Genomic DNA, 19,671 nt, shown 5'->3' on the forward strand with positions numbered 1-19,671 from the left:
GAACCCTGGTCATATTGTGCGACCCTCTAGGGTTACAATAAGAACGAAATGCAGTGATTGAGGAATTATGTTAGAATTATAATGTACTAGAATACTAGATGATGCCCGCGACTTCATCCGCGTGGATTTAGGTTTTTAAAAATCCCGTGGGAACTTCTTTTTTCCAGGATAAAAAGTAGCCTATACCCTTCCCAATCCCCGGGATGTAAGCTACCTCTGTACCAAATTTCATCAAAATCGGTTGAACTGTTGGGCTGTATAGCAGACAGACAGACACACTTTTGCATTTATAAATATCAGTATGGATTGTAATCTGTTTTGGTTGCCAAGTGAGTACATTAAATTAACAAAAGCACAAGGCGCGCGTCGGGTGTGCCTGCCGCCGCGCCGCCGCGGGCGCAGTGTCATCGCGGTATAATAATAAATTATGCGGATGACAGTGAATGCACGTCTCCAGCTCCCTGACCTGTGCTCCAGCTATTCCATTGCGTGCCACAAGTGCGTTGCACCCCGTGCGGGCCAATCGACGATTTGCCCTTATGTCAAGAAAATAGTTGATCGGAAAATCGCTCGAGCTTATACAAATTTTCATAAGTATGTAAGAGACAGAACAATACGCAATAAAACAAGTAGGTTTATATCACATGAATAAGCGTCCCAGAAGCTTCTCACAGCGTAGTTACGCGCATGTGAAGCGCGCGCTTGTTTTGCGAAAAATAGAAAAGCTTTTGTGAACGAAATCTTTTTTCCACTATTTTGGGTATGTCATAAGTTGTATTATTTCATAGTGGTCTGAAATCTTAACCTGAGAACTCTCAGGCATACAGGTTTAATCACGGTTTTTTCCTTCACTGTTAAGGCAAGTGATACTTTAATTAATTAAAACGCACATAACTCCGAAAAGTTAGAGGTGCGGGCCCGGGATCGAACCCCGACCTCCGATTAGAAGGCGGACGTCCTAACCATCTATGTAACTTAATATACTTTACCTAATATACCTTATTATCATAAATGACTCCAGGTCATTTTCTTACAGAACATTGTGAAATATTCGTCATGGTTGGGGCTGTGGTGAGTGAACGTTACAAATGAAGTACTTTTTACTTTTTTCCTTACTCCTACCTATAAGGTCATAGACCCTATAAGGTAAGTAAGGTAGGTACGGCCTATTTATAATGCCTTCAAACACCTTGCTAATAAAATTTTGATGAAAGATTCAGAAATAGCTTGCATCCCGGACATAGGTACACGCGACAGGTCGAGATAGCAATCGGGCTGGGGACACCCCGCACACCCCCACAGTCCCCGCGCTAACCAGGTGCGGGCGCGGGGGACGTGCGGGTGTGCGGGGCATTCCCCCGCCCGCCTCTAAGTCATACCCCGATTTCCATCTACACCTGTCGCGTACTATAGGCTAATTTTTTTTCCCGGTCATTTTAAATAAATTTCTCCAGGTCCAGAATTTGGTGCCAGGCGAGTCTATGCGGTCTGCTGTAACAATCGATTTTTCTGTAATTAGGTAACTCTTTTACAGGACTACCCATGTCCAATACCCGCAATCGGACCTTCAATAACGAGCTCATGCCCCAGCCAGTTCCTTCTATTCATGAGCATCTTGGAGTCCTTTGTCTACGGCAGAGCTGACCTTTCCATGGCCTGCTTTCCTGTGAAGGAAATAGGCGTACCAGATGACAGCTACGACTTTGTGGTTGTTGGAGGTGGTACCGCTGGATCTGTTGTTTCTGAGAGGCTCTCAGAAAATGAACAGTGGAAGGTATGTTTTTGAAATCTCGAGAGGGCGTGCTTTTTTGGCACTTGAAGAAGAAGAAGAAGAGAGCCATCAGTTTGATCTTTATACATCATTTTCGAATAATTCAGAGATGCTGAATTCATTTATAGACATTATATTAGCACCATTCAGTTCCGTTGGTAAGTATTTGTCACATCATTGCCTACAACGCTTGAATGTATTGTTTCTAATTTCCAAGATAGTAATTATTATACAGTAGGTACCTACGCGGCCGAAAGTAATGTACATCGGCCTTTAGAATGACATTTCGGTTTTGTAGAGCGTTGTCTCTGTCACTCATATATGACGTTTTGTCGGTCTCAACGACAGAGACAGTGCTCTACAAATTTGCCATCTCTTTCTAAAGGTCGATGTAAATTACTTTTGGCCGCGTAGGTACTGTACGATAACTAGGTACAATATTTCATTATATAGGATTTTGTGTGTGATACGAGTAAGCAGTAGCTAGTAGATAGATAGATACAAAGATAAAAAATTGTCAGATATACACGCTTTTCACTCGCGCTGCGACCTTCGACGCTTCCTCGCGAAGTTTTGCTTTGTCCGGAAGTAGCTGAATAATATATTTAAGCCGTTTATTTTCTGTATTTTTTGCTAAACTTTTTTCCAATCTTTATTTTATTTTATAAATCTAGGTGTTGCTGATAGAAGCTGGGGGCGACGAGCCCGTACCAGCGGTAGTACCTGCTTGGCTAAAGGCGTACCGTGGTCGCAATGAGACTGATTGGAATTACTCCACGGTGCCTCAAGAGAAAGCCTGCCTCGATAGCGGTGGTGTATGTTCCTGGCCTAAAGGAAAGATGCTCGGTATGCTACCTTCTCAAGTTTTTTTCAATTAATAACATGTTAACAAATTAACAAATAAGCTCTTTACTGTATTCTTACCAGTTGTGTTATCTAACAATATGGAAGCGGGCTAACATGGAAAGGGATGACCCATAACCCCTAATCGGTTTCTGCGCGACATCGAACGCTAATCGCTTCGCAACACGGCGCGGCGCGCGCTTTCGATAGGGGATAATTACCTAGCTAAGGCCGAAGCCACCAGATCAAAGAAACTATTACAAATTAGCTAATGCCCGCGACTTCGTCCGCGACCGCGTGGATTTAAGGAATCCTGCCGGTTCCGAAAGTTTTGATATGTAGGTATTTAAAAGTTATTTAGAAACTAGCTGATGCTCGCGACTTCGTCCGCGTGGAATTAGGTTTTTAAAAATCCCGTGGGAACTCTTTGATTTTCCGGGATAAAAAGTAGGTGTGTGTATGTCAATTTGTTTTTTAGGGCTCCGCACCTCAAAAGGAACCCTTATAGGATCACTTTGTTGTCTGTCTGTCTGTCTGTCTGTCTGTCCTAGAAAGAAACCTATAGGGTACTTCCCATTGACATAAAATATTTGGCAGGTGGGTATAGGTCTTATACACGTAAGGGGAAAAATCCGAAAACTGTGAATTTGTCATTACATCACAACTACAATATTAGTATTTTTAATTTTCAAAGTAAGATTAATATAGTATACTAGGTGGGGTATCATATTATGAAAGGGGAATCTTTTTAATCTAAAACAGATTTTTACTTATTTTTATGCATAATAGTTTTTGATTTATCGTCCAAAATGTCGAAAAATACGACTGTAGTAGGTACGGAACCTAACTCTGAATCTGACTCGCACTTGGCCGGTTTTTTTTAATTACAGGTGGTTGTTCAGTTATCAACGATATGATGTACATGCGCGGTAACCCCGACGACTACGACGGCTGGGCGGCCGACGGCGCTACTGGCTGGTCTTGGTCTGAAGTGTTCCCATACTTCATGAGGAGTGAAAAGAACGTAGAGATCGGCTACGGCGGCATATCTCAAGAGTATCATACTAGCGGAGGAAGTATGCTAGTGCAGCGGGTAAGATTATGTTTTTAACCAACCGCTATGAAAAGGAACTATGAAAATGAAAAAAATGAGGGTACGGAACCCTTCCGTTTGACCAACTTTTCCGTAGCTACTATGGCGTATATGGCGTACTAGCTATATAATGGTGTAGGTAGAAGTCCGGGACTCCCAGGTCGGCGAAAATGGCATTGCCCGGAATATTCTCCGAGCAGACAGATTTTCTGAATCTATAATTACTCATCTTGAAAGTGACACTGAATTTATTTCGTACATAAATGTACATAGTATCCATATGTGTCTACATGTATTTCTCCATACAAGCATCGTTTTGGTAAAATGAAATATATTATGGAGGAGTGATTGAACTATTATAGGTACAATATAGAGGTCGTTGGGACTTTGGGAGAATACAGGAGTAGTAAAACTAACCGACATAATATGTGCATACCTAAGGCCTACTCTATTTATTGCAGTTCAACTACGCACCAAAATTCGCTCATGATGTAGTGTCTGCTAGCATTGAAATGGGATATCCACCTACTAGTGATCTCAACGGAGAGACAGGAACTGGCTTCACTATCGCGCAGGCCTATACCGAGTGAGTGTGGCTTGGATTTATCGTGATGAAAAAATATTATGAAAAAAAAAACCAGCAAGAGTTTTTGTTTGATGAAACCGCATGACTCCCAATTCTTGATCATTTACCTTTTCCCGAAATAAAATCTTAAATTCTTGTACCTACCTAATCTTTTAAAAATTACAGTTATGGTTCGAGACAAAGCACAGCTCGAACGTATTTTCGGGCGTTTCTTCATCCAGCGTATGAGCAAAAAAACTTACACATTTTGCTGAACGCGGAGGGTTCCAGGGTTATAATTGATCCGGTTACTAAGAAAGTGACTGGTGTGGAGTATATCAAGAATGGTCAAAAGAAGATAGTGGGAGTCAATAAAGAAGTAAGCCCAGTATATTTTAAGTCACCTATATATATTACAGAGCACATTACAGAGGTTAAAAAAGTGTGTGTGCGGCTGTGCGCTGGGGTAATGTGCTGTGATTGGATTTCCGTTGTAATTATTTCAGAACTGACTCAAGTCACCACTAGAGAAATGATTTAGCTGTAGCTTTTGTATTTGCCAACGTCCCAGTAAAAACAAGTGATTTAAAAATCCGGTACGATAATTTGCCATAAATTGTCACAGGACTTTCTGATTTCCGCGCTCCTTGCACCTTACACTATACCTATCGCTACTAATTGTCATTAGATAAATAGTCATAGCATCGCATGAGGCATTTTAGACAAAAGCTAGCTAACTTTTATCATCAAATACTAACGCTAAAAAAATATTGCTTCCCCTTGTATTATTGTTTTTCCTTCACAGGTGGTTTTATCAGGGGGAACAATAAACACTCCGAAAATTCTTCTCCTCTCTGGTATTGGACCAAAGGAAACTCTGGAGCAATTCAACATTCCTGTAATCAAAGACCTACCAGGAGTAGGACAGAACCTTCATGATCATGTGGGGGTGACGTTAGAGTTCACGCTTACAAAAGAATCTGATGTACCTGAGCTTTCCTGGGCAAGTGCTATGAAGTTCTTGATGGAAAGGAAGGGTCCTCTCTCTGGCACTGGGTTGTCACAGGTAAGTATGTCTCGACATATTATAATTATTTCTTGGACCGTCTATGTAGAAATACGTACCTACTTAAAGTAAACTGTAGCACCCAGGTCAGATGTTTTGGAAAAAGAGTCGTGAAATTTTATTAATCTATTTTATCTCAAAAATCTAATTATAAAATCAAGATAGATATAAGTCAGCTATTGGATTACTTTATTCACTATTATTATAAGTATTGATTATACTTTAAATAGCTTATGCTCGCGACTTCGTCCGCGTGGACTACACGAATTTCAAACTCCTATTTCACCCCCTTAGGGATTGAATTTTCAAAAATTCTTTCTTAGCGGATGCCATAATAGCTTAGCTATCCGCATGCCAAATTTCAGCCCGATCCGTTCAGTGGTTTGAGCTGTGCGTTGATAGATCAGTCAGTCAGTCAGTCTATTTTAAACGCTAATTATTGTATGCATAGTTAACAGGTAAAGTGAACTCACGCTTGGCAGGCGCGGGTGGAAGCCATCCAGATGTGCAGTTCTACTTCGACGGCTACTCCGCCGCTTGTGGGGATGGCTCAGTTCGAGATGCTGAGACTCTTTCTGATGAGAGCAACAAAAGAACTGTCAAGTAAGTAATTCAATGGATTCCATTAAGGTTTTTTTGCTAATGTTAATTAGATACATAATATTCTTGTGCCTACATCATCAATGGTCTGCACTGATAGTGGATGCAACGTCACTATTAAACAAAATCACATTCAAGTTCTTACTGGTTATCGTTGGGCAAAGGTGTAATTAATTATGTGACGCAATGTTTCTCATAACAGGAATTTATTCAACAGTATATCCGCCATAGCTCTGCAGCCTCGGAGCCGCGGCTACCTCACGCTGGAGTCCACAGACCCGCAGCAGCCTCCGAAGCTGCAACCGAACTACTTCCTCGAGGAGCATGAGCTGGACGTCGTTGTAGATGCCGCGAAAATTGCTTACCGTCTCGCCAATACAACGGTATGCTTGCTTGAATTGTGCTCTTCTGGAAGTCGTGGTTATCAATAGTTGTAATTGGCTGAATTTAAGATCCTTGCTGCAAGCTAGCGTTCCTGAACTATAGTCCGCGACAGGTCGAGATGGCAATCGGGGTATGAGGCGGAGAGATGCCCTGCACACCCGCACGTCACCGCGTTATCCCGCACCGGGTTAGCGCGGGGGCTGTGCGGGTCGATCGGTCCCCGATTGCCATTCCGATCTGTCACGTACTATTATCTACCAGCTCTTGAGATAGACCTATAGCATTATGCATTTTAGCTTATGTAGTCTGAGCGTGAGACTCAACCAATAATAGCGTTGATTACGATAGATCGATAGTATCCGTGATTACGACGGTGGGTCCAACGAGCCACGCCGTGTTTAGAGTGCGAGTCGTTTCAAACTTTTCGGACCTATGTGCATTTTAAGCAACTACAAATATCACTCGTTGCAGCGTAGGAAAACACCTACATGCCGGAAATTTCTTCGTAATGTTCTCAATACATTTTGCATTCTGAGACAGGACTCGTACTCAAGAGACGTGGTGTATTGTCATCATTATTGGGTTTCCAAATCTTCATCATGAGTCTATTACACTTAATATTTCACTGCGGGACAAATCCATCCTTCCTTCTTTTAGAACATAGAATAAAACTTCCACGCAATTCAAGTAAGGGGTTGGCAATTGGCATAAATAAGCTAGATAGACTGACTCGAATGCTCAACCTTTTGGTGAGTTTCCGCGTACCATGCTGCTAGGCCATCAAATATATTTTAGTCGACATAATTAGCGCCAGTGTTTTGGCCATATGCCGATTTATTGCAGATTTTACGCGAGAAATATGGCATGCAACCAACAGAAGGCTATGGTTCTGAATGCCCCGGTGGTGGGCTCAACCCCACTGACGAGTTCTTCAAGTGTTTGGCCAAATTGCACACCGCTCCGGGGAACAATCAGGTTGGCACGTGCAAGATGGGAGCTGCGGACGATCCCATGGCTGTAGTTGATCCGCAACTCAAGGTTTACGGCATTGACGGTGAGTTGATGACGTTCTTTGGTCCATCCTGGCCACGATACTGCTTTTATTCATAGAATTATTTTCGGTGAAACTCCATAAAAAGGAAAAGCTTGAAATATGCGGAACAAGGGCAAAGTATAAAGAGTATCTAGAGCTGTTTCCTGTGCTTGAAATAAATAAATCTACGGATTTCACTATATTAGGATTCCTTTATGTAACTTTTATGGCGGAAATTACAACTCAGCAAGCCTATTGCAGGGTTGGTTGGAGGTCCCACTCCCATTTGATTAGATGCTAAAGTTTTTGGTATAACCTCTACTAATATTTGCAGGTCTACGTGTGGCAGATGCCTCAGTAATACCGACTGTGGTATCTGGCCATACCGCAGCGTCGGTTGTGATGATCGGCGAACGTGCCGCGGATTTCGTGTACCGAGACCTGCTAGGGACCAGTCTGAAAAAAGTACACGATCTAGCGATGCCAATGAGGCTGCGTCCATACTAAAGGTTTGTTATTCAAGTATCAAATCAGGAAACCCCCGTTACTTTATCATCTAAGATAGGTACTTCCTCTTATCATCAGTAGCTTATAACAGTCCACTGTTGGATTAAAGGTCTCTCTCAACGGGAGGGTTTGCCCATAATCACTACGCTGGGCAGACGGGTTGGTGATCGCAGTAGATGGTAGTAGTAGCACAGAGGACGCTATTGCCCGTTATCCGTCATATTCCCTTAGTCGTTTCGTACGACACCCACGGGAAGAGAAGAGGAAAGAGCAGATCGGAATACAACTGTATTCTATCTGCCGTCACCACACGGTCTCTTATTCTTCTTTGCCCATTTCTGTACTTAAACGTTATTGTATTTTAAAAACCATTTAAACATTTTCAGGTAAAACAACAACGAATAAGTCAAGCGGGAGCGTTGACAAAGCAGGGCCAAGCATTGGAACGAGGGACACGACCACCTGAATCAACCCAATCCAACCAAAACAAAATCAAACCACGTTTGGCACACGAAAAATAATATCAACACTTGAGTGTTGACAGCCATTTCATCAACTACATTCCAGAAAAAATCACCTTAAATTAAATAATTTTTAATTTCAATTAAATTTTATTACGACTACGACTTCGTCCGCGTGGACTACAGACATTTCAAACCCCCGTTTTACGCCTTTAGGGATTGAATTCTCAAAAATCCTTAGCGGATGTCAACGTTATAATAGCTATCTGCATGCCTCAGCCCGATCCGTTCAGTAGTTTGAGCTGTGCGTTGATAGATCAGTCAGTCAGTCAGCTTTTCCTTTTATATATAATATAGAAGATTGACTAAATATAGGTAGGTACTAGGTATGCCTTTGCGCGGCATGTTATGGGAGCCGGCCGGCTCTTAGCACTAAATCACATTAATTTTACAATTTTAATTACACGCGGAAATTTTACAGCACAATTTTATATGATAAATCGAGGCGGCTATTTGACCACTGGTCATTTGACTGCCCTTGCGTACTGACCTTGAGAATCAGTACCCTTATTATAAATGCGAAAGTGTTTGTTTGTTGGTTTGTCCTTCAATCACGTCGCAACGGTGCGACGGATTGACGTGATGGCTATAGATAAAAACCTGGAGAGTGACATAGGCTTCTTTTTATCCCGGAAAATCAAAGAGTTCCCACGGGATTTTTTAAAAACCGAATTCAACGCGGACGAAGTCGCGGGCATTAGCTAGTAAAAAATAAGCGTGCAATGCAAGCTTATACGTACACTATAGTCAAGCAAGAACTGAGATTAGTAATGGGTATAACCTTTTATAACAAAATTCCGCAATCTATTTTGGACTTGCCTCTACACAAGTTTAAAAAATCTATTAAGGGTATGGTCCTGAAAAAAGCATATTGCACGATTGAAGATGAAGTAAATGATAAAAGAGCGTGGATTTGACCTACAGCTCGTTCCGGCAATGTGCGAGACTGCAATTACTTTTATGGCATAATATTGTAAGTATATCAAATATCAAATATTTGAAAAGAGCAACCGCCGAGATTCTTGCTGGTTCTTTTCGGTAGGCAGGCAAGGCATTCTGAACCAGTGGTAGATACATTTGACGATTTTAAAAGTTTAATTAGATATATATTTTTTTAATTTATATAAAGAACCTGTCGTCAATTCAAAAAATACTTACAAAAATAAAAAAAACTTGATACTAAAAACGCCGGTGGCACTTTATTTACGTTAAAGAAAATGCTAAGCAAATCAATTAAATATTTTCACATCTTTTCTTTACGTTTCCCTTACGCAGGAACCTCCACTTCAGACTCGGACCTAGAAATGTAAAAATATAATTTTTCAACAAAATAATGTGTGAGATTCAAAATGTTGGTTAGAAAATTTTATGAGATTTAATATTTTATGAGAGACTAGCTTATGCTCGCGACTTCGTCCGCGTGGATTACACAAATCGCAAACCTCTATGTCACCCCCTTAGGGGTTGGATTTTCAAAAACCCTTTCTTAGTGGATGCCTACGTTATAATAGCTATCTATATGCCAAATTTCGGCTCGATCCGTCCAGTAGTTTGTGCTGTGCGTTGATAGATCACTCGGGCAGTCACCTTTTCTTTTTATATATTAAGACTACCGAGACTACCTACTATCTATAGACCGCACTTTTACCTAGGACGATTACGCACTGCATCCGATCCGAATCCGTGAAAATACGTTCCGAAGTAGTCATAGATATTTTATATACGCACGAGTTCCGACTTCTCGTGAGAATATTTCGGATATGCCTCGGATTCAAATCAGACATTTTATGACGATTTTCAATTAAGGATAGATTGGATTTGGATTAGAGATCGGATTAGTGCGTAAGCAATATCCGAGTTCGGTCCCAGTTTCACGGACTCGGATCGGTTGAGCGCATAGCTGCTCTTACTCTAACTTAAGACACTGTTAAAACGAGACAGCGTTATATTGCTGGCATAAATCTGTCTTGGTCTGAGAAAAGACAAAGTATCTGCGACGAAAGATGGCCAAAAAGTTAGAGGGAAGTTTTTACAAGGCTCCCCCAAATTGGTGTAGAACGACGACCTCTATGACAATCAACTTTTTTACACAAACCGTTATGAAAAAATACATGTTTCTCAGAAAAGTATCATTATCATCATCAACCCATCACCGGCTCACTACAGAGCACGGGTCTCCTCTCAGAGTGAGAAGGGGTTTGGCCTACCACGCTGGCCATGTGCGGGTTGGTAGACTTCACACGCCTTTGAGAACATCACGGAGAACTCTCAGGCATGCAGGTTTCCGCACGATGTTTTCCTTCACCGTTAAAGCAAGTGATATTTAATTAATTAAAACGCACATAACTCCGAAAAGTTAGAGGTGCGTGCCCGGGATCGAACCCCCAACCTCCGATTAGAAGGCGGATGTCCTAACCACTAGGCTACCACAGCTAGTAAAGCTGAAAAGTATGCTTATAAGTAAAATACTTACTCTTCGCTGGCATCCGGTGTTTCGTCTATGGTAACATTCGGTTTGGACATATGCTTACTGTCTACAAGCTCATTTGAGTCGTTGAGCAGCTCTTGCTCCTGTAAAAAAACATACTTTTTAGGGTTTCATAGTCAACAAGAATTCATAGCACGGAACTAGCTCTTAGTTTTAAGATGTGATGTGTAGCACAGTTATGTTAATAAACGTCTTTTCTTTCTTTCTTTTTCTTTCTTTCTTTCATAGTAATCGCCATGTCCGTCTTGACTGTCTGCCCGTCCGCTGAACTCAGATAGTATTAGTACTAGAAAGCTGTAATTGGCCATGGTAGGTATATAGTATAGTTGAGATGGCAATCGGGGAGGGAACGCCCCGCACACTCACACAGGCTCCACGCTAATCCGGTGCGGGCGACGGTGACGTGCGGGTGTGCAGGGCGTCCGCCCGCCTCATACCCTGATTGCCCTGTGCGGGATGCTCGTGCTGGATGCTCTAAATTCAAATTACATTACTGTTGACAACACCAACAAAACTAACTAATCTATAAGCACAAGTTAACTTCGGCGGGGAGGGGCAATGCACGCACAACAGACGGAAACGTCTAAGTGCGGAAACCAGCCCAGAGCGAAGAAGAAGAAGAAGAAGCACAAGTTAATGTCAGTCAGTTGACACAAATTGTCAATTCACTCTCTTGCATTTAGACCGCTGCGTCGGCACCACGCATCTCTCGCTTTCCTGGAATAAAATAGTGTGTGCCACATTAAGTTTTCCTCCTTCACCACGAAGCACCTGAAACAACAAACCAGTGCCTAAACACCACAACAATTACAATTTACATCCCAGGGCGATTTCAGTACAACATTTCAACCCGGCTAAGTCATAGGAATGTTATGGCGTACTTTACCTTTAGATAAGAGGTCTGTAATAAGGCATTGTCGAGCGAGTGGTGTGAAAAATATACTAACAATGTCATTGTCATAAACGATGGTGTGCAACTCCGTCTCGTCGGCCGAGTCGTTCTGTGCGCAACTGTCAACACTGCTCCGCGATCCAACGGAAGAGCGCGCCCTTCGACGGACCTCCACCTCTATATTAAACAAAACAAGATAAAGTTCAAAAATTAAACCTAGGTTTCACTTTAAAACACAATAATATATATAAACTAGGTGATGCCCGCGACTTCGTACGCGTGGATTTAGGGTTTGGAAAATCCCGTGGGAACTCTTGGATATTCCGGGATAAAAAGTAGCCTATGTCACTCTTCAGGTCTTAAATACCCATACAAAAAATCACGTTGGACCGTGGCTCCGTTGCGACGTGATTGAAGGACTCTCACTCTGGGAGGAGACTCGTACTCTGTAGTGAGCCGGCGGGCGATAGGTTGATCATGATGATGATAATGATGAAAGCTAGCTTAATTTTAGACAAGGCCTTAAATTTACACAGAAAACAAACCTTTGTTGTTGGCTTTTTTATTATTCTTCTCGCCCTTTTTCGAGCCTCTGGAGTCAGTTTCCGAACTTGTAGCTGGTTCGCGCGTCGATTTGCGAATTGTGACGTTAGACACATCCAGGTCATCTAGCTGGAGGGACTGAACAGTATCTTTGTTTTCTAAAAAAGAAGTATATAAATTAAAGTTTACAATAACAAATGTATAGCGTTAACCTCCTTTTTTAAAACGTCTTTATTGCTAACTATACAAATAATGAAAATACAGGAACAAATCACTAAAGTGATCTCTTCCTCTCGCGATCGCAATACATGGCGGCCATTTTGAAATTCACGAGATAGATATAAATGCTAAACTAGCTGATGCCTGCGACTTCGTTCGCGTGGATTTAGGTTTTTAAAATTCCCGTGGGAACTCTTTGATTTTCCGGGATAAAAAGTAGCCTATGTCACTCTCCAGGTCTTTAACTATTCCTAATTCTATTTCTAATGCAAAAAATCACGTTGATCCGTAGCTCCGTTTCGACGTGATTGAAGGACAAACCAACAAACAAACACACTTTCGCATTTATAATAAGGGCAGTGTGATGAGTATTTTAGAGGTGTTGTGTAGTTCGAAAGGAAAAGATTGACGACAAAAATTAAACCTATGAAGTATTTACTTTTTTCTCCATTTTTGTTCGTCCTATTCTTGCTTGAACCACTAGAATCTGTGCTCGGGCTAGACTGCTCCCCGCGAGTTGATGTTCGGACAGTGACATGTCCATCTGGCGATGGGGATCGGTGTAGTGCTGCAACTTCTTTACTTGGCTGATCTTTTTTAGTCTTCGCAGTTGCTTTAGCTAAGAGACAGATAGATAGCTTTTATTGCATACATCATCATCATCATGATCAACCCATCGCCGGCTCACTACACGGTTAGAGCACGGGTCTCCTCTCACAGTGAGAAGGGTTTGGTCATAGTCTACCACGCTGGCCATGTTGCGGATTGGTAGACTTCACACACCTTTGAGAACATTATGGAGAACTCTCAGGCATGCAGGTTTCCTCACGATGTTTTCCTTCACCGTTAAAGCAAGTGATATTTAATTAATTAAATAGCTTTTATTGCATACAGTGGTACTGATTTTGAGCGCAACTAAATTTTAGAGCATTTTCATATTTTCTTACCAATGTAAAGGACGGACAAACCTAATTCAATTTAGTTGCCAGTCGTGAGCCTATTGTTTTTTGTAGAGTGCACTAAGTCTTCTTCACCGTTAAAGCAAGCATATTTAATTACTTAAAACGCACATAATTCCGAAAAGTTAGAGGTGCGTGCCCGGGATTGAACCTCCGACCTCCGATTAGGAGGCGGACGTCTTAACCACTAGGCTACCACCTCTTTTAAATAAATAATATCTATCTTACCTTTGTTCACATTCTCTAGGGAACGCTGCGAGCGGGTTCGTTTAAGGCCCTTTGACTTTTGTTTCTGGTTTTGAGCTTTATCTTTTGAAACTTTACTGGGATTATTTTTATCACTGGACTCCGAACCATTTCCAGTTGGAGAGAGCTTCTTTTTCTTGCCTAAAACACGAAACTTTTATTTCAATTTGTATATTTTATATAGATTCGTACGGACGTTCGGATATACGTACCTACTAATATAAACGAAACAAAACAAAAATAAGTTAAGTAAGTTACTACTAAGTACATTTTTTAATTTATATCGTCCAGAGGGCACGCAGGTTCAATAAACTTACAGTACACGGCAGGAAATATTGTACTTCGACCTTTAGAAAGAGAGCGGTTTCGTAGAGCGTTGCCTCTGTCGTTGAGACCGACAAAACGTCACATAGTGACAGAGACAACGCTCTACAAAGCAGAAATCTCATTCGATGTACGAAAACGAAAGGTCGATGTACAATATTTCTTGCCGGCTACTGTTCTTAATACGTTATTCCAGTAATGTGAAACCGTTCTAGAATTAATATCATATCTGTCAATAGTTAAGAAGGGAAATGATAATTTAATAATTAAATGTACGATGTCAACCAACAAATATGAACACGAGCGAAGTGAGCGAGAATTTCCCTTAGGAAAACGACTTCTCAAGGCCTAGAACTGAGGCCCCACGCTTAGTCTGTTACTGCCGCTTGGGTATTCTGGAGTGGAGACTGCATAGTGTTTGACGACTTCCAGTCCGATGGATAGAAAAGCTAGTGTGCTGGTGAAAACTGGGTTAATAAGGAAAGCGGAGGACCGCGTTTAGTGCCGCTCATTCCAAAAGGCTTAATATATCCCGAATGAAGGTTAAGGGAAGACAGCAAAAATGTTACAGTTCTTACCTTTAGTGACTCTAGCTTTCTTAACAGGCGATACCCCGCTGCTATCCGATGAAGAGCCTGATGAGTCCTTTCTTGCAATTATCTCCATATGAGATTCTTCCTGTCCGGACTTCCTTATTTCCGATGGTCGTGTTTCTGTTTGAAATAAATTAAAACATGAATAAAAATTGCTCTTGTAGACCAATTTCAGATTACTTAGGTGACGCGAAAAAAATATATATCATTCCAATCCGCTTACGATATCGGGCCTTTGGATTCCAATTGGCCTTCCAGCGGCGTTGCGCGGCGCGTCGCTTCGTGCCAAAATATTCTCTCGTAGACCTACAGACCGTTAACTATAACTTGTCCCCTGATGTTATGTTGGCACCATTGCAAATCACACAATAATAAACCCTAAGTTCTAAGGAATAAAGCAAACAAAGCAATAGTGACAACATAACGGCAGGGGGCAAGTTATAGTGAACGGTCTGTGTGCCGCGACTCGCACTAATGTGACATGTACCATATGATATGATTGAAATAATATTTTGGCGCTTTAATGCGGTCCTGCCTTTACCCGAATAAGTTCTTATGACAAAGTGTAATGCCGCAGTAAGAATGTCGAAAAATTTTACAAATACAAACCTTCAGATTCCCTTGACTCAGTGGGGGAGGTCTCATCGATTTCTGGTTCCTCTTGAACCGTCTCGTTGATAACCACGTGGGTGCTCCGAGCAAGTGGTTGAGCTACAATTTCGAGATAAAGTTGTAAAGAGTATAAGGCGGGGAGATGCCCCGCAATCCCGCACGCCACTTGCGCTCTCTCGCAAAGGGTTAGCGCGGGGGCATGTGCGTAAGTGCGGGGCGTTCCCTCCCTGATTGCGATCGACCTGACGCGTACTATACGTAGGTATGCATGCTAAAATATCGACTGTGAACTGGCAACATGTCCTATTTCAAATTTTTGACGTTTTCACTAAATACTATTTTTTACTCCGCAGTGTCAGCATGAACTAGAATGAACCTCTCGGTTTGATCCTGAATCAACTAAACAAACGGGTGACGAGAAATCAAAGAAATTTACCTAAGCCTACCTAGCGTCATAGATAGGTAACAATTTAGTATTTTTCAAACCAGCAATGTATAGCGTGCAAATCTCGGGTCAATGCCCCGCCGGCTTATTTTCGCAACGTTCGTTGACCTCTAGCGTCAGTCAGATGTTTTATTTGCAATATATTTTAAACTTTTAAAAATACAAAATTTTCAAAAAATAATCATCTGTCACCTGTCTTCGTTGTTGCTAGCGAGCGTTCTGGTTACACCTGTATAACCTCAATACCTTCTTAACTGTATACAGGTTGTAACCAAAACGCTAGCAACAACGAAGACAGGTGATAGTATTAGTACTGATGATTACTGATATGATACCACAAAAAAAAACGCGAAAAATATTTAAAAAATCATATATTTTGTAAAAGTTCATAATATATTGCAAATAAAACATCTAACTGACGCTAGAGGTCAACGAACGTTGCGTAAGTAGGCCACTCGGAGTCAATGCCGCGTCGTAGGTGGGGCATTAAGCTGAGTTTTATACGCTATAAATTGCTGGTTTGAAAAATACTAAATCACTAAAACTACAAAATGAGGCAAATGGTTATTGGTGTTGGATTGTGTTTAGGTAGTACAACAATAACGCTAAGTTTTAGCTAGCTTTTTATTCTGGTTACATCCTGTATGTATTGGTTGGAATAATGAAATGGGTTTCAATGCAATACAAAGTCAACTAGCAACATATCTACCATAACATGATTTCATTTACTCTATGATGGTCGCTAAATGAAATTACGTACTTTAAGAGAATGGATTTCAACATACTATACAAACGCAATTTTTTGAAGACGTGTGTTCGAGTGCTGTGATTCAGGGAACTAGACGAGAATCCTTTTAAATATGAAATATTATTTTTAAGAATTTCTAATCAATTTAACTTTCAATAAAAATATCGGTAAGGTGAGACGGACTCGCACATGAGGGGTTCCGTACCATTGTACAAGATATACCTAGCACTTTTATGTAGAACCCTAGTTAGTTTTATGATGTTACTAGATGCCTGCGACTTCGTCTGCTTGGATTTAGGTTTTTAAAAATCCCGCGGGAACTCTTCGATTTTCCCGGATTAAAAATAGCATATGTCCTTCCCCGGGATGTCTCTGTACCAAATTTTGTCAAAATCGGTTGAATCGATGGGCCGTGAAAGGCTAGCAGGCAAGCAGACAGGCAGACAGGCAGACAGACAGACACACAGACAGACATACAGACACACACACTTTCGCATTTATAATATTAGTATGGATAATTGTTTTATAATTTTGTGATGGTAAAATTTAATGATGGACAGCGCCATCTATGCCAACACATTTTTTTTTGTGATGTAACCCATAAATTCACGGTTTTCAAATGTTTTCCTTTACTTGTGCTATAAGACCAAGTTTCATGATTCTAGGTCAACGAGAAGTAGGTACCCCAAAGGTTTTCTTGACAGATTCGACGGACAGACAACAAAGTGATCCTATAAGGGCGGGAGGGTTTACGCACTCATCCGATCTGAGTCCGTGACAATACGTTCGGAAGTAGTCATAGAACTTTTTATATTAAGGTAGTTTATGACATATGACGTAAAAAAACCGTATTTTCACGGATTCGGATCGCTCTAAGGGTTCCTTTTTTCTTTTGAGATACGGAACCCTAAAAACGCTCGAAAAACAAGTAGGTACTTACGTAAAGACGAAGTGTTACGACCGACTGTGCTAATAGTGACTTCTGATTGGATGGTGCCTTCAGTTACTCCTATAAAAAATTTGAAGATGCAGTTAATTTGTAGCTCAATTGGGTATTGTTCAAAAATAAACTATTTCTCAGTGATGATTAAATAGAGGGTCTTCCAAAATACGTAAAATCCACGTCCTTTGTTGGTTTTAAGTGTAATAAACATTTTAAATTATCCATATTAAGTTAGTTAGTGACGTTAGGTGAGGGTCTTAGCATAGCCGAGAACGGTAATCATCAGTACACGTGTGCACGTGACGTTTTCAAAACACTTGTGAAGAAAATAATTCTAAAAACTTATTTGTACTATTGAACACGATCTTTTTTGTATCGAAACTTTTTTATGAACAAAGCAACTAAAATAAACTCTATAACTCACTTGTGAATAATAGCAATGAAAAAGTCACAGTTTGATTATAGGTATCATTATGTGCCCAATTGCGGTGAAATTTGAGGCACTTTATGAGCAAGTGTGTTGAAAAATTATTTACCAATGTTAGATGTTTTACTAAAGCTGGCGCGCTCCTCCAAGGCTCCAAGATATCGCGTTAGATTGCGACACGACTGCTTGTCCGGTAATTTCTGAAACATCACACTGAAGCTATAAATAGGCAAATCTTTTTGCCAGACTTCACTGCCAAGCGACTGAAAAACACCATCGGCGCGGCGGCTCTCGATCCCACAGATATATATACAGATGCAACTAGCGTGGCCCCCTCAGTCCCTCTCGCTCAAACAGAGGTACTTAGTTTGTGAAATGTTATTCCCTTGTATTTTACGTTCGCTTCGGCTATTGTAACCTAGTATACTGCAACCAACCATTGCACAATAACTTCAGAAACAAAAAACAACAAAACAAATTATTTATTTCTTTAAAATACTTGAGTCAAAATAACCTCACTTCGCGTTGTTTGCCAAAGTCTCACGTACAAATACATTTTGGCAAACAAAAAAAAGTGGCCACGGTGATAAGGGCAACAACAATCATTTTGTCACGGTCTAATAAGAGCTTAAATGCATATAGCTATCTCGCTTTAACAGTAAGAGTCACATTAGGGCTACTTCTAAAGGTATTTATTCTGAGCTCGATCCCCTTCGATCTCATAAGAGGGAGAGAGGCGTGTAAGAGCGAGCTCAATTACACTTTATTGCGCCATAACAAAAGCAGCTATTTATTTAAGTCTTTGCGGAGTAAGTCTGTACTTGTAACGAGTCAAGTAGCTGCAAAGACTTATACTCACCAGACACAAGTCCCTCAGCGTGACAGCGAGGTCGGAGGCTGTAAGCGCGTCTCTCGGCGGCGACAGTAGAGCCAGCATGCGACACGCCAGCGCCGCTTCGGGACACGTGGGCCGACGAGCCAAGTAGCCGCAGAGCACCATGGCCATTGCGCCTTGGCTGTCTATAAGCTATATTTAAATAATAAATTTCACTTCGGAATAGGTATTAGGAAAATAGTAATTATTGAATTAAAGAAACCATTTTAAAATCAATCTACATATCTTTTCGATAACGCGATGTCAGAAACAAAAATTATTAGAAAACAATGCGTTAATTACTAAAGTAACTTGAAGTTAATAAAACAAGCTAGATAGTGTAATATAATATTATATAACAAGGTGCGGAGGAAAGCGACGACACTCGTAACACAAGTTACCTTAGTACGAGTGTCTAAGCACTCCTTTGACAGGATCACATATTGTTAACTAGCATAATATTATGGGAATTATTTGTAAGGTGTAAAATTGTAAAAGTCATTTATATTTGTAAACAAATAAATAAATTGAAATTGAATTGAAAAAGGACAAATCCTGGTTTGTCTCGACGGGTCCAGGGTCGAAAATGCAAAATACATGATAATGATTTAAAAAAACAATAAAATTGAACATACCTCATGGTTAACTCTCGTTAGTGACACAATGAACCTTACGACCGCCTCCTGGTCTATTTCGGCCAGCGGCGAACTCGAAGGCGCATTGGCAAGAGCACGAAGAGTCGGTAATGTTGCTTTCTGTTAAAAAATAATACCATAATATATAGTTCGCGACAGGTCGAAATGGCAACCGGAGTATGAGGCAGGGGGACGCCCCGCACAACCGCGCGTCACCCGCGCTCGCCTGCACCGGGCTAGCACGGGGCTGTGTGCAGGGCGTCCCCCCCGATTTCCATCTCGACCTGTCGCGTACTATAGGTATAGTTCTTGCAATTGGGATGATGCCTATATTTATAGT

At 41.1% G+C, this 19,671-nt stretch overlaps 2 protein-coding genes across 4 annotated transcripts in view; one reads left to right on the forward strand and one right to left on the reverse strand.

Moving 5' to 3' along the window:
- The first annotated feature begins 680 nt into the window (after nucleotides 1-680).
- Nucleotides 681-8,512, forward strand: LOC117985250 (glucose dehydrogenase [FAD, quinone]-like). Its single transcript, XM_069500677.1, has 13 exons — nucleotides 681-760; nucleotides 1,037-1,071; nucleotides 1,535-1,774; nucleotides 2,446-2,617; nucleotides 3,505-3,707; nucleotides 4,169-4,293; nucleotides 4,459-4,651; nucleotides 5,078-5,338; nucleotides 5,790-5,941; nucleotides 6,156-6,321; nucleotides 7,166-7,376; nucleotides 7,690-7,864; nucleotides 8,249-8,512. Exons 2-12 carry the CDS (start codon nucleotides 1,057-1,059, stop codon nucleotides 7,860-7,862), a joined length of 1,911 nt encoding a protein of 636 aa, XP_069356778.1. The 5' UTR covers nucleotides 681-760; nucleotides 1,037-1,056; the 3' UTR covers nucleotides 7,863-7,864; nucleotides 8,249-8,512.
- Nucleotides 8,513-9,560: 1,048 nt separating this feature from the next.
- The window catches only part of Cap-G (Chromosome associated protein G), a 29,793-nt gene continuing 19,682 nt past the window's right edge, over nucleotides 9,561-19,671 (reverse strand). For 2 of the 3 annotated variants that reach the window (XM_069501116.1, XM_069501117.1), the window contains exons 18-29: nucleotides 19,332-19,451; nucleotides 18,682-18,849; nucleotides 17,932-18,022; nucleotides 17,393-17,461; nucleotides 15,257-15,358; nucleotides 14,633-14,767; nucleotides 13,713-13,871; nucleotides 12,965-13,144; nucleotides 12,309-12,464; nucleotides 11,819-11,940; nucleotides 10,857-10,954; nucleotides 9,561-9,681 (exon numbers count right to left, since the gene is read on the reverse strand). In XM_069501116.1, the coding sequence (XP_069357217.1) occupies nucleotides 9,651-9,681; nucleotides 10,857-10,954; nucleotides 11,819-11,940; nucleotides 12,309-12,464; nucleotides 12,965-13,144; nucleotides 13,713-13,871; nucleotides 14,633-14,767; nucleotides 15,257-15,358; nucleotides 17,393-17,461; nucleotides 17,932-18,022; nucleotides 18,682-18,849; nucleotides 19,332-19,451 (1,431 nt within the window). In that variant the 3' untranslated portion in view covers nucleotides 9,561-9,650. The remainder of the gene's footprint in view (nucleotides 9,682-10,856; nucleotides 10,955-11,818; nucleotides 11,941-12,308; nucleotides 12,465-12,964; nucleotides 13,145-13,712; nucleotides 13,872-14,632; nucleotides 14,768-15,256; nucleotides 15,359-17,392; nucleotides 17,462-17,931; nucleotides 18,023-18,681; nucleotides 18,850-19,331; nucleotides 19,452-19,671) is intronic. The other variant, XM_069501119.1, reaches the window with a different exon arrangement.

Source organism: Maniola hyperantus, chromosome 9, assembly GCF_902806685.2.
Source record: "Maniola hyperantus chromosome 9, iAphHyp1.2, whole genome shotgun sequence".
NCBI lineage: Eukaryota > Metazoa > Arthropoda > Insecta > Lepidoptera > Nymphalidae > Maniola > Maniola hyperantus.